Raw genomic sequence first — 14,136 nt, forward strand, 5'->3', positions numbered from 1 at the left:
TTGCAGGTCACACGCTTGATTTGGTCGTTTATTCTGATCAGGGTGGTGTTCTGTGGGTGGGGACTCCTACAATTTCCCCGTTGTCATGGACGGACCACCATCTGGTTAAGGTTGGACTTACATCCGTGTCCCACCTCCGCAGGGGTGAGGGGCCTACTATTAGAATGGTCCGCCCGAAGAGGTTACTGGATCCGGTAGGATTCCAAGACGCCTTGGAGGGATTTAATGTTGGCTCTGCTGGTGATCCTGTTGATGCCCTGGTTGAGAACTGGAACAACTTGCTCACCAGGGCTGTAGACACGATTGCAACTAAGCGTCTCCTCCGACCTGCTTCAAAATTGGCCCCTTGGTATACGGAAGATCTACGGGGGCTGAAGCGGCAAGGTAGGCGACTGGAGCGCAAGTGGAGAAAAACTTGACTCGCGTCCGACAGATTACGACATGGAGCACATTTAAAGATCTATGCTCAGGCGATACATGCGGCAAAGAAGCGGTTCTTTTCTGTCCGTATTGCCTCTGCGAGTTCACGTCCGGCGGAATTTTCAGGGTTGTGAGGGGACTAGTATCTGCTCCCTCTCCCTTGAACCAGCATTTGGAGGCATCAGTTACCCGCTGTGGTGTGTTTAATGAATTTTTCTCAGAAAAAATCTCTTGGATTCGGGCCGACCTAGATGGAGACTCCACAATTAATTTGATGTCTGAACTGGAGGTGTCCGACAACTCCTCTTATACGATTCAACTGGATCATTTTCAGTTTGTGACTCCTGATGATGTGGACAAGCTGCTTGGAGCAGTGAGGCCTACCACTTGTCCTCTTGATCCTTGTCCAGCATGGCTTGTTCTATCTAGCAGGGAGGCTGTTGTAAGCGGCCTGGTAGAAATCATAAATGCTTCTCTGAGGGAGGGCAGGATGCCTCCTTGTCTTGAGGCAATTATTAGACCTCTTCTAAAGAGGCCTGCGTTAGATTCCCTCAGAGTTGAACAATTATAGGCCAGTTTCCAACCTCCCATGGCTGGGCAAGGTAATTGAGAGGGTGGTGGCCTCTCAGCTCCAGGCGGTCTTGGAGGAAACTGATTATCTAGCCCCATTTCAAACTGGTTTTCGGGCGGGCTATGGGGTGGAGACTGCCTTGGTCGGCCTGATGGATGATCTCCAATTGGCAATGGACAGAGGAAGTGTGACTCTGTTGGTCCTCTTGGATCTCTCGGTGGCTTTCGATACTATCGACCATAGTATCCTTCTGGAACGTCTGAGGGGGTTGGAGGTGGGAGGCACTGTTGTACAGTGGTTCCGCTCCTACCTCTCGGACAGATTCCAGATGGTGTCGATTGGAGATTGTTGCTCTTCAAAATCTGAGCTTAAGTATGGTGTCCCTCAAGGCTCCATACTCTCTCCAATGCTTTTTAACATCTACATGAAACCGCTGGGAGAGATCATCAGGGGATTTGGAGCTGGGTGTTACCAGTATGCTGATGACACCCAGATCTACTCCTCCATGTCAACTTCTTCAGGAGCTGGCATATCCTCCCTAAATGCCTGCCTGGAAGCAGTAATGGGCTGGATGAGGGAGAATAAACTGAAGCTGAATCCAGATAAGACGGAGGTACTTATTGTACAGGGTCGGAACTCTAGAGACAATGTTGATCTGCCTGTTCTAGACGGGGCCACACTTCCCCAAAAGGAACAGGTTCGCAGTCTGGGAGTACTTCTGGATCAACGTCTCTCAGGTTGAGGCGGTGGCCAGGGGTGCTTTCTATCAGCTCCGGCTGATACGCCAGCTGCGCCCGTTTCTTGAGATCAATGACCTCAAAACAGTGGTACATTTGTTGGTAACCTCCAGACTGGACTTCTGTAATGCGCTCTACGTGGGGCTGCCTTTGTACGTAGTCCGGAAACTTCAGTTTGTTCAGAATGCAGCAGCCAGGTTGGTCTCTGGGTCATCTCGGAGAGACCACATTACTCCTTTGTTGATGGAGTTACACTGGCTGCCAATAGGTTTCTGGGCAAAATACAAAGTGCTAGTTATAACTTATAAAGCCCTAAATGGCTTAGGCCCTGGGTATTTAAGAGAGCGTCTTCTTCGCTATGAGCCCCACTGGCCGTTGAGGTCACTTGAGAAGGTCCGTCTCCAGTTACCACCAACTCGTTTGGTGGCTACACAGAGACGGGCCTTCTCGGCTGCTGCCCCGAGATTGTGGAATGCGCTCCCTGCTGAGATACGATCCTCCCCATCTCTGGCAATTTTCAGAACACACCTGAAAACACACCTCTTCAACCAGGCTTTTTCAGCTTTTTAAAACTTGTTTTTAAATAGTTCTGAATATTTAATTGTTGTTTTATGATGTTTTTAATTGTTAATTATTGTTTTATGTTTTATAATTTTTGTTTTAATGATTAATTGATTTTAATGGTGTTTTAATGTAAACCGCCCTGAGCCTTATAAAAGTTTTAATAATAAATAATAATAAATAAAATAAATAATAATTTCTTGCTATAAATTATTTCACATTTAAAGCTGAGTGTATGATGTGTAATATTACTAGCTGTTTCTTAAGTTTAAATGAGTATATGATTTAATTTTGTTCTGGGAACAAATTAGGTGTGGATTATTTGTTTTCCAGAACATATTGAATTGTATAGATTTTCAATATACCACAAATACTAACATAATAAAATATTTGATAAGCAATGTGATGTATCTGAATGATGTATGAACATAAGTGTAATGTGATAAAATCATAAGCATTTTTGAATGAACTTGGCAACTTTCTTTTATAGGTTTCTACAATCCAAGAACTTGTTACTGGTTACGAAACTTCTTTGAAAACATGTGACTTATTTAGTCCATTTGGTAAGTCTGAGTGTATGTATTAACTAAAATATATTAATTACTATAATTACTAATTAATTACTATATCACCAAATGAAGATTATATCTTCTGAAATAATATGCCTGTTATTACAGAAAATGGAGAGCGGGAGCCACCAACTACTCTGCTTTGGGTTCGTTATTTCCTTGCACAGCACTTTGACAAACTTGGTCAGTTTTCCTTGGCCTTGGATTACATTAATTCTGCAGTTGCGAGTACTCCAACGCTAATAGAGCTGTTCTATTTAAAAGCAAAAATTTACAAGGTAATAACACTCTTAAATATGCTGCTTATAGAATATGTATTCTGTTAATATAAGTAACTTAAAAATTAATGTTCTTATTTTTAATGTTGAGTTGAATTCAGAGCCACTCAATTTAGCATTTAAATTTCTATGGGATCAAAGCAGAGGAGCCTCACTCAAGTTACAAAGGCGTTCAGAAGGTGAAATCATACACTTAAAAATGTATATTTATATTACCACTAAAACAATCTCTTAAATTTGTTTAAATACTTTTAATGTTGGGTTTTAAATGGTTTTAATCATTAGGCTAGCACATGATAGGATTAACTAACCTCTGCAAACAGAAAAAAGCATTCTTCTCTGCCTTTATTTTTTTAAAAATAGCTAAAATATGTAATATGTAAATATCTAACTTAACATAGCTTAACATGCCAACTGGGTGAGGAGTCCCTCATTGGACTTACCATCTGTTTCTAGAGAGTAGGTATATCTTACTGAGCCTGTCTGCCAAGTGTTGGGCCATGCTCGAAGGGGTGACACCAAAGAGGACCACCATTTGGGGATTTCTGCCTTCAGGGATTGTGATGAGGGTGAAAGTGACATCCCAGCTAGTCCTAGGGAGAAGGTAGTGGTGGGTGGAATTGCAGAATGCCCCACTAGGAAGTGACACATGTTGGATAAATTTTGCCCCAGGTGAGAGAAGAGTGGGAAGGTAGCTCAAATGAAAGACAGCCTGGCTAACCACTATGTTGTCGGTTTAAAAAATGGGGGAGATACCATCATTGGGCAGATTGAGATAGCTCCTGATACACTTCACTGTAGTTTTCTCTTATTTCAGCTATACTGTTCTTTTATATTGTGAACTCTTTTGGGACAGGGAATCATCTTATTCCTTTTTCTGTTTAAACTACTTTGAGAACTTTTTTGTTGGAAAGCGGTATATAAATAATAATAGTAATTATATTTTGTTTTGTGATTTTTGCTTATTCGTTATTTTGTGTTTTCTTTATTGGACACTGATGTTGCCATTAATATGTTGTTAATATTAGCAATATGAATGATAAATGATGGCATTATAACACCCAGCATTAGTGTGCCAGGAAGATAGGCTGATGCTGTAGAAAGCTTTCAGGGTACCACAGGATGGAGCTTTGTGTGGGTGTGATTTTCATCAAAAACTGCATCCCCTGGAAGTGTCCTGCACCACCCAAAAATATGTTTCTGAAAGCTGTTAGACCCCCCACCACCACGGACACTGCATGCAGGGACAGGGGAGAAAATGGCAGCGGCAGCTGGTCGGCCAGAGGGAAAGCATCGGCCGGCTGGCGAGGAAAAGGGAAGTGCCGGCCACGCTGGCCGGAGAGAGAAAGTGCTGCCGGTGCGTGGAGGGGGGCGGAGTGAAGGGAAGCGCTGACCTGACTGGCCAGCAAGAGAAAGCACTGCTGGCGGGGACGGAGGGAAAGTGCCGGGTACATGGCCAGCAAGGGAAGCCACCGACAGAGGGAAAGCGGCCTGGGAGGAAAATGGACTGGGGCTGAAGGTGGGGAATGAACTAGGGGCACAGATGCTCTGTGCTGGATCAGCTAGTTCTAATGGTTATGAACTTATAGTATGGATCTTGCTTTCTAGCTGTTAGCGCTTTGGGTTTCCCTCAGGAAGGAAAAGTGAGATACAAGCAATAAATGAGAAGAAAATGAAATTAAATACTTAACATTATTTAACACTATTGATGTGCTGTCTGTTTATAGAATTTAGAAGTGACATGTCCCTCTGAAGGGGCAGGTTAGATGGATAGGACCAAAGCGGAGACTTGTGGATAGATTGATTAAACAATTAGAAGGGATAGGCTAGATCAAGGAGCCAATTGCTAGCAAACGGCACTTATTATATGTGGAGGTTCAGGTTTTCTGTCCTCCTCGCCCCTGCAAGAAATTGGCTTTAAGGATAAATGTGGTCTATGAAGAGTTAGAATCTACAGAATGATTCAAAGACAGTCTAAAGGAGTATGGGTCCAGTTGTGTCTGGACTAATTAATCTAGATCAAGATCCATAAGAATGGGGTTCTGTGACTGCACAGGACCCTCGTGGTAGAATGCTGCAGTTCGTCGTTGCAACCGAGCCCCACCTCCATGCCCACAGCATGCTTTTTAAAGGCGGGCCAGCACCATGTTCCTCAGTTCTTTTCTGATCACCGTAGCATTCGAACCTCAGTCTGTCACTCCTTGTCAGATAAAGTTCTTTAGATTTTCTTTGTGAGTTCATCTCTCTTTTTTTTTTTAAAGGACTGTTATTTTGGTTTATTGACTTGATCTTGGCTTCCAGATTACGTTGGTGTTATTTGACCTTTGGAATGGACTTTGGATGATGCCATTCGCTTATCAATTATAGCTGAAGAAAAACGATTCTTTAAGAGGTACGAGGGCTGTAATGCTAAGCTCCCCACTAAGGACCTCTATGATTTGTGCCTCATCTGCCTTGGTAAGGAGCACGTCTCCTCTTGCAGGATATGTCTGTCTTTCTCCAAGCAGATGCTCAAGAACCGGGCTCTGAGGCTTCACGCTGCCATTTATGATGAGGTGGTAAATCCTTCAACTCCGGGTGAGCCCTGCCCGTCGATGTCGAAATGGACGAAAACGTTGAAGGCATTGGCTTTAACGTCTACGGCTTTCAGGAGCCCTAAGCTGCCTTCGTGTGTGGATTTGTGTTCCAGACATTCAAGTCCAAGACCGAGTAGGCAACCTTGGAAGCCCCATCGACAACGAAACCAAAGAAGTCTAAGACCATAGACTTAACCAAAGACAAAACTCAGTCGCTGTTGAATCTACAGCAACTGGCATCGAACCGTGTACGGACCTCGAAGTTTCTGGTTGCCCATGGTACTAGCCCCTCGACATCAACATAGATGATGCTGGAACCACAAGAGCCTCTCAATGCTAACTGTTGTTCAACACCAGCGCAGTCGACATCAAGGGCTTGATCTCTGTCTCCAGCTCCAACACCAATTCATTTCTTGCCTCTGTCAACGCTTCCTGATTGACATGGAGAAGCTCCATCGATGCCAAAGATGCCTGCTCCTCAGTTTAACTGCAGTGTCAATGCTACATACATCAATGTTGTTGGCATCGAGACAGGTTCCCCCCTGGTGTCAGATGCCAATGCCGACATTTGACACTGATGAAGAGGATTCAGACAGAGGTGCCTGTTTGGATCCTTCCATGGCATGCACATTGCTATCAATACTGGACTCGTTCTCCAGTACACCTTCTATGACCACATTCAAGAGGTTTCTTCTAACAACCACGCCTACACCAACGGGGTCTGCTACTAGTGATTCAGTTGACCAGCCGTTGTCTTGTATCCTATCTGCTGCCCAGTTGGAGGGTCCCTCTGCTTGGGACTCGTACAGTTTCTCACACACTTCGGCTGTGGGGTCAGTGCTCACTGTGGCTGCTATGGGAACTTATTCTTTGGGCTTTCCATATGATTTTCAGGAAGGGAGATCTTGGGAAACGGTTCCTTCAAAGTCCTACCATACTCTTACTACTTCATTGGCACAAGTTTGTCCGGTAAACACGCTAGCAAGTGGAGATGATTCTGCTTTGCCGAGCAGGCTTGTTGCGCAAGCTTTGGTAGCAACTCAGACCCTACTTCACCACTGGTGCCTCTAGTGTTAATGGCAACTCAGACAACCCCTCTGCCACAAAAACCTCCATGCTTGGCTGTGTGCACTCAAACACCCTCTATGCTTCCACCACCAGTAAAATCAACTATTGAGACTCAAACACATATTCAACACTTCCCAACTGGACCTCTATCGGATCATCATGGCTCATCCGACTTAGATTTGGACCCAGAAGATCCAGACAATTTGACGGATCTGCCTACTGATGTGCCTCTTTCTACCTATGTTTCCCCTAATGAAGAAATGAAAGCCTGCCATAAACACGTTAGGGAAATGGCAGAGGCTCTGGGTTTAGACCTGATATATGACCTAGCCACCATAGAGGATCCCGTCTACAACTTCATGGTGAAATCTCAGTCATCTCAGCCTGTGGCTCTGCTGGTTCTCCCAGTTATCTCCAGGGCAGTGAAATGTGCCTGGGAAGTTATCCATACGTCGCCCCCAGCCTCGAAATGTTTAGAGAGTTTGTATCGCATCCAAGAGAAAGATAATACCTACCTGCTAAAGCATCCTGCTCTGAACTCACTGACGGTGCCTGTCGACGAAATCTGGACGGTGTCACATCACTCCTGCAGACAAAGAGGGGAGACAATTGGATCTTTTAGGGAGAAAAATCTACTCCACATCATGTCTGTCAGTTAAGATTGCAAATCATTCAGCTTGCAAAGCAAAGTGTAACCATGGCCTGTGGGAAGTCCTTCAAGGTGATTTAGATGCCCTGTCACCAGAGGAATTTAAAAAGAAATACCAACAAACAGATAAATCAGCTGTGCTTACTCGACAACAATTGAACACAGCAAAACACCAAGCTGAGTCAGAATCTCGTTCCATGGTGGCAGTAGTCTTGCTACGGAAACACGCATGGCTCCACTCAGCTACCCTTCAGAGCGATATGAAGTAAAGGATTGAGGGCTTACTTTTGTGATGGTAAGGGCCTCTTCAATGAGACAACTTACACTTCAGTGAGACAACTTAGACAACTTAACTTGGAGCAGTTAAAGAAATCAAAGTTTACTGCAAAGACCTTTACCACCAAAACTTTGAATTCTCCCTATGCCTCAAAGTATCGCTCTTACCCTCGGCAGAGGCCCATGTTCAGACAACAGGAATGCCATGATTTCAAGAAACAATATCACCTTTATCATAAATAATCCTATCAAGGCAAAGGCAAAATCGCTCAATTTCAGCATACAAAGCAGACAGATCCTCAAAAGCATCTTTGAGGAACAGAACCTCCCACCATCATCTCCTCACCCTTCCCGCCACCAGAGGCAGTAACATCTTGGCAGACGAGCAACAACACCAGTCTCGCAATCCCATCTCTTCCACCAGCATGCAAATCCATCAGGCTGGCATGCCATGTCCCTGCATGGTACCGCCTAACATCTGACTGCTTGGTCCTGAAGATAATATCCTTGGGATACTCCATAGAGTTCAGAATGACCCCAAACTTTTCAGCGATGAAATTTACTCATCTGTCCCTGTCACTGCAAGATGAAGTGAAGGAGTTGTTGGAGAAGGGTGCAATCACCCTGTGCAGTGGGCACACAGGCAGGAGGGTTTTTACTCCCGTTATTTCAAAATCCCGAAAAGGGATGGCGGGATCCACCCATCGTGGATCTACACCACCCGAACAAGTTTGTCTGTGTAAGAACATTTCACATGCTAGCATTGCAAGTGGTCCTGCCGCTTCTCTATCAAGAGAATTGGCTTGCAATGCTGGATCTGAAAGATGCATATTTTCATATTGGCATAAGAGATTAAGACAGAAAATATCTGAGATTTACCATAGGAGAACAAGTGTACCTATACGGCGTCTTACCATTCAGGCTTTCCACCACCCCAAGAATATTTACCAAATGCATGGCCATAGTAGTAGCCCATCAGAGGATGGAGGGTATAGCAATCTACCTGTGTTTGGACAATTTGCTCCTGACACTCAAAGACCAAGGAGAGTTGCATTCTCAGATATTGTATGTTTTAAATCTCTTCCAAGGTTTGGTGATCCAAGTCAATTGGAAAAAGTCCCATTTAGAACCAGTATGTGTCATCACCTACATTGGAGTGATCTTGAACATTGAAACCAGGAGAGTGTACTTACCCAAAGAGCAATACGGGTGTATCATGGATCTGATCCACAAATCCAACAACATCCGTCTCAGCAAGCTCAACTCATTCAACAACCTTGGGCCTCATAGTGTCTTGTAGTGCGTTATGCACAGTTGAAAATGCGTAAACTACAACTTTAGTTTCTGTCGGTTTTCTGCCCAAACGTGGACAGCCAACACAAGTGTCTGGAAATACCAGATCAGATACTTCACTCCCTTAACTAGTGGACAAACTGCCAAAATATTTTAGAAGAGGTTCCTTTTTGGACTGATGCCATCAGTCTGGTTGAAAACAGATGCATCTTTGATGCATCTCTGCTGCCCACTATGAGAACCATCAATTTCAAGGCAAATAGAGCCCTCAACAAACTCAGTTGCATATCAACTTTCTGGAACTGCTGGCTTTCTTCGAAGTGATGAAAGCCTTCCTACCACTTCTGCAAGGCAAGGTCATGCAAGTGCAGTTAGACAATACCACTGCCATGGCTTACATCAATTGACAGAGAGGAACAGTGTCATGGACTCTTTGTGCCCTCAACCTACAGCTGTTGCACTGGTGGATCAGACATTAGGTTTACCCAATAGCCATCCACATAAAAGTTCTGGACAATTTCCTAGCAGACGATCTGAATCACACATTTGCGCAACAGCAGCACCACGAGTGGGAGATCAAGATGGAATATATTGCCCCACTCTTCAACAACTACCGTACACATGCTTGCAACTTCAGAAAACACTTAGTGCACTTGTTTTTGCTCAAGGGTAGGTCATGACCCACAATCACTGGGAGACTCCTTGCATATAGACTGGACTCGGGAGATCCCATACATGTTCCCACCATATCCATTGATCAATTGTGTGATGGTGTGTCTTCTGACTGCTCAAACATCCTGCAGTCTAGTGATTCCATGGTGGTCAAGGCAACCATGGTTTTCACAGGTACGCAAACTATCAGGAAACCAGTACCAAAGACTACTACAAGAGATAGATCTCCTGACACAAGACAATGGTCACATCCTACATCCAGACGTACTCGCACTCCATCTGACAGCATGGCAAATCGGCTTCTGAATAAGATTCTACTCAACCGAAGATTCTACTTCCACCAGACATAACTACTTTGGCAAATAGCTGTGTTTTAAAACCTATGCCAGAGCACATGGTTTTCAGCCTAAACAAACTATCACTAAGGACATACTCCTCTACTTGACTACCTTAAAATTGCAAGGTTTGGCTAGTGTGTCCCTAAAAGTACATTTGGCAGCACTTTCATTCAAACATCCGGACTGTGATGGCAAGATTCTCTTTTTCTCGCCCGGATAGTAGAGCTTTTCTGAAGGGCCTCATGAATGTATACCCACCTATTTGTATGCCTGTGGAGCCATGGAGCATATCTTTGGTCCTCTCAGCATTGACGCAGAGCCCATTTGAGCCAGCGGGTACTACTTCCATCAAACTAGTAACTTTAAAAACGGCCTTTACTTGCCATAACTACAGGAAAGCGCATTAGTGAACTTACAGCTTTGAGGATTGATTCATCATTCACCAGGATCGATCCTGATAAAATACTAATAAAATAAATCCATAAAGATCCTGATAAAATAAGGATTAAAATAATCAATAAGATCCTGATAAAATAAATCCATATGCGTATGGACCCCAGCTTTATGCCCAAGGTGGTGTTTGACTAATTGTTCTCCCTACATTCTTCAGGGACCTGTCTACACATTTAGAACATGCAATGCACTCTTAGAATGTGCATAGAGCACTTTTATATTACCTAGAAGGTACTGAGGACTTTAGATCCACCAAGTGCCTTTTTGTAGCTTATAAGGGCCCTGTTAGGGGCTCCTGCATTTCCAGACAAAGAATGTCCAGATGGCTGGTTGAACTCATTATGCTGATGTACGTCACAGAATGTGAAACCACCTGAACCAATCAAGGCCCACTCTAACCATGCCTATGTATCATCGGCTGCACACTTATCGGGGTAACCTTCATGGACATCTGTAAAGCAGCTATTTGGTCCACGGAGTTACCTTTTGTCAAGCATTACACCATAGATGTGCACGCTGCTGCTGAGGCAAGCTTCAGGAGAAGCATTTTAAAGTGGGTGTTACAATAGCTGCTACTGCACCCTCTACTGGGAGCTAGCTAAACACCCATTCTTATGGATCTCGACAGATCTCAATCCAGATAAACAGGTTGCTCACCTGTTTATGATCTGGTAGAGATCTGTCGATATCCATAAGACCCTCTTGAACCACCCCTCTGCAGTAGTGTTCCGCTATGTGTGTGCTGAGTGTGCATTCAGTTCTCTTCCAATGATGAACTCTCCTGCTACAGGTGATCATCCTCCATGGCGGTCGTCCAAGAACTGAAGAACATGGTGCCAGCCTGCCTTTAAATAGCATGCTCTGGGTGTGGAGGGAGGGCTCAGTCGCCACGACGAGCTGCAGTATTCCACTGTGAGGGTCCTGTGCAGGTGCAGAAACCCATTCTTATGGATGTTGATGGCTCTCTACCAGATCACAAGTTGCAGGTGAGCAACCCAGGTTTTTTCTGTTCACCTGTGTCCATGGCTTCTGTGTGGCAGATAGAGAAGGAACAATTAAGCAATTAATTCATTAATTGCTGGTGGGAAATTCAGTTAATTGAGGAGGGGGGGATTCAATCCTCTATTCTCCAGAATAGCAGGCTTTATGAAATAGAAATTGGTTTTTCATTTTTTTACATAGGAGATAAACTATGTAAACTCCTACGCTATGTAAACTCCTACACTTACAGTAAAACAATACTAATAGCATTATTATTTTTAAATTATTATTAATATAGTGCCATCACTGTGCATGGTGGTAGGACAATAGGATTCTGGTCCAAAGTACCAGGTGTAATGCTTGACAAAAGGTAACTCCGTGCACCAATCTAATAAGATATTGCTTATATACTAGTCACTGCAAATGTTGTTCTGTCATATTTGTCAAGCTCAACACAGACATGAGCAGTATTTGTCAAGTGTTGAGCTTGACAAATTTGGCATATTTGTCAAGCTCAACACAGACCTGAGCAGTTCTAATTATTGTCCTTTCTGTTAACTCAGTTTTATCATTTTATCATGATAAAAAATGTTTTATCATTCATGTAATCAGCATTTTCTGAGTTTTTCACATTATGAAGTAAGGTAAGATTGGTCATAATTTTTTGTTGGGGTTTTGAAAAAAGCCGTATTTCTATAAAATATTTTGACACGATAGTTCTTAGGACATTATATAAGTTATGTCCATAATGACAGTTCAATTAAGTCATTACAGTTAAGTCCATGCCCCTCAATAGTAGTGTTATTCCTATTTCCTTCAATAGCATGTAGGCAATCTCAAAGAGGCTGCCAAATGGATGGATGAAGCACAGTCATTGGACACAGCTGATAGATTCATCAACTCCAAGTGTGCAAAGTATATGCTGCGAGCCAATATGGTGAAAGATGCAGAGGAAATGTGCTCCAAGTTCACAAGGGTAGGAAATATGCTGTTAAATGGAGCTTGTTGGTATATTTGTTTTGAAAAACACTTCTGTCAATTCAGAATTTTTTAATAACAATTTTGTCTGGGTATAGGCAACAGATTTGAGGACAGCAGAAATACCTATAATTTTCAAATTATAATACACACCCATGTGTTGTATGCAGTGCTAACTTGTAAAAGAAAATGGAGGGGGAAAATTCTTTCCATTTTGTTATATGCACCACCATACTTGCTCTTGTTTCTCTTCTCCCTTTCTTTGCCTCTCAGTTGACTGGACAAGGAGCGTTTTACTGCTCATTACTACAAATTCTGTAATTTGCTTTTGCAGGGAACAGTTTTCTTAAGAACTTGCACCTATATTCTATAGTTCATAGTATTTTGAAGTGGGGAAGCAGGCAGATCTCTGACTGGACAATTGTCTGATCATTCAGAGCTGATTTAAGCCCATTGGTTTGAGGAGACAAGGGTGGGAGTGTGTACCTGAGGGCCAAAGAAAGAAGTGGCTCTATGAAGCAAGTACTACTTGTAAAAATGCCTCCCCCCCATTTCCTGCAGTGTAGATCTCCATGTATTATACACACCATAGACTACAGCTGTAATTAAAGGCCCAAAATGCATATTATACTGGTTAAGGGAAATTTATCTTCAGGTGTTACATTGCTAACTTGGATAGGTTGGCACACTTGCCAAAAGTGGCAGGCAAACTCATTTTTAGTGACACTCATTGCTAAGAAGGCCGGCTACTACGATCCCTGGTGCCTGCCTCTGGATCGCATGTCTCTGCAAGCTGTAGCCAGTTACATGGACAGTGATGGGGCTGGGGTCGAGGCCAGGGCAATGCCACAGCTTAGCTGACACAAGGCAGGAATGCACCCCTCCTTGAGCTACCCCTTAAGACTTGGCACAAAACTTCTGAAAGTTTTTGGTGAATTCTGGTCTAACTATGACCAGTTTGTAGGAGCTGAATAGTTTGACGATTCCTATAGTCTTTAAATACTTGACAGATTTCAGCTGCAGTCTGGAACCACTTCATCCCATCAACTCTGTTACAATAAATGAATTATTCATAAGCAAGTAGGACATTTTAGCAGTTTGCATGTCCATAAAATTGCCACCTAAATATTAGCTTTTATATCTTTCATGAAAATGCTTACCTGGTTATTTTTAAAAAGTTAGTCTGTCTAAAGAGCCCTGTATACTACACTTAATATTCACAAATGGTTAAACAGAATCTGGTTTTCTGCTTCAGTCCGTTTAATTCAGTTATTATCTTATTTTTACATTGCCACATTTTATTGTTGTTTGGTGTTGTCCTTTCAGTTTTATTTGTTCTTTTGTTTACTGCATTTATATACCGCCTTTCATTTAGATCCCAAGATGGTTAATAGTATTAATAAAAATGTTTTAACAAAAAAAGAAGAGGTTCTTCCTCCTTCAGCTCCCCCTTACAGGCAGTTGGTGTTTCTGCATGCGGGAGTAAAGGCTCATTCCAGTTTAGCCTGAAGAGCAGCAGCAGGTGGAGGTGGCGATAGTAACTTTTTCACTTTGCTTTCATTTCCTTCGTTCCCTTCCCCTCACAAGCAGTTGGTGTTTCTTTGTGATGAGGAAGGGTCTTAAGAAGCTGCTGTTAAGAAGCATTCCAATTTAATGGTATTTTGTAGAGGTCTCAATTTACTTGGCTATCACAAAACCAGTACAGAGTTAATATTA

At 43.1% G+C, this 14,136-nt stretch overlaps 1 protein-coding gene across 2 annotated transcripts in view; it reads left to right on the forward strand.

Annotated features, from left to right (window-relative positions):
* The window catches only part of NAA16 (N-alpha-acetyltransferase 16, NatA auxiliary subunit), a 91,831-nt gene that overhangs the window by 58,268 nt on the left and 19,427 nt on the right, over nucleotides 1-14,136 (forward strand). The window contains exons 10-12 of one of the 2 annotated variants that reach the window (XM_053306861.1): nucleotides 2,780-2,852; nucleotides 2,967-3,136; nucleotides 12,266-12,418. In XM_053306861.1, coding sequence (XP_053162836.1) covers nucleotides 2,780-2,852; nucleotides 2,967-3,136; nucleotides 12,266-12,418 — 396 coding nt within the window. The remainder of the gene's footprint in view (nucleotides 1-2,779; nucleotides 2,853-2,966; nucleotides 3,137-12,265; nucleotides 12,419-14,136) is intronic. The other variant, XM_053306862.1, reaches the window with a different exon arrangement.

The sequence above is a fragment of the Hemicordylus capensis genome, chromosome 3, assembly GCF_027244095.1.
Source record: "Hemicordylus capensis ecotype Gifberg chromosome 3, rHemCap1.1.pri, whole genome shotgun sequence".
In the NCBI taxonomy this organism is placed as follows: Eukaryota; Metazoa; Chordata; class Lepidosauria; order Squamata; family Cordylidae; genus Hemicordylus; species Hemicordylus capensis.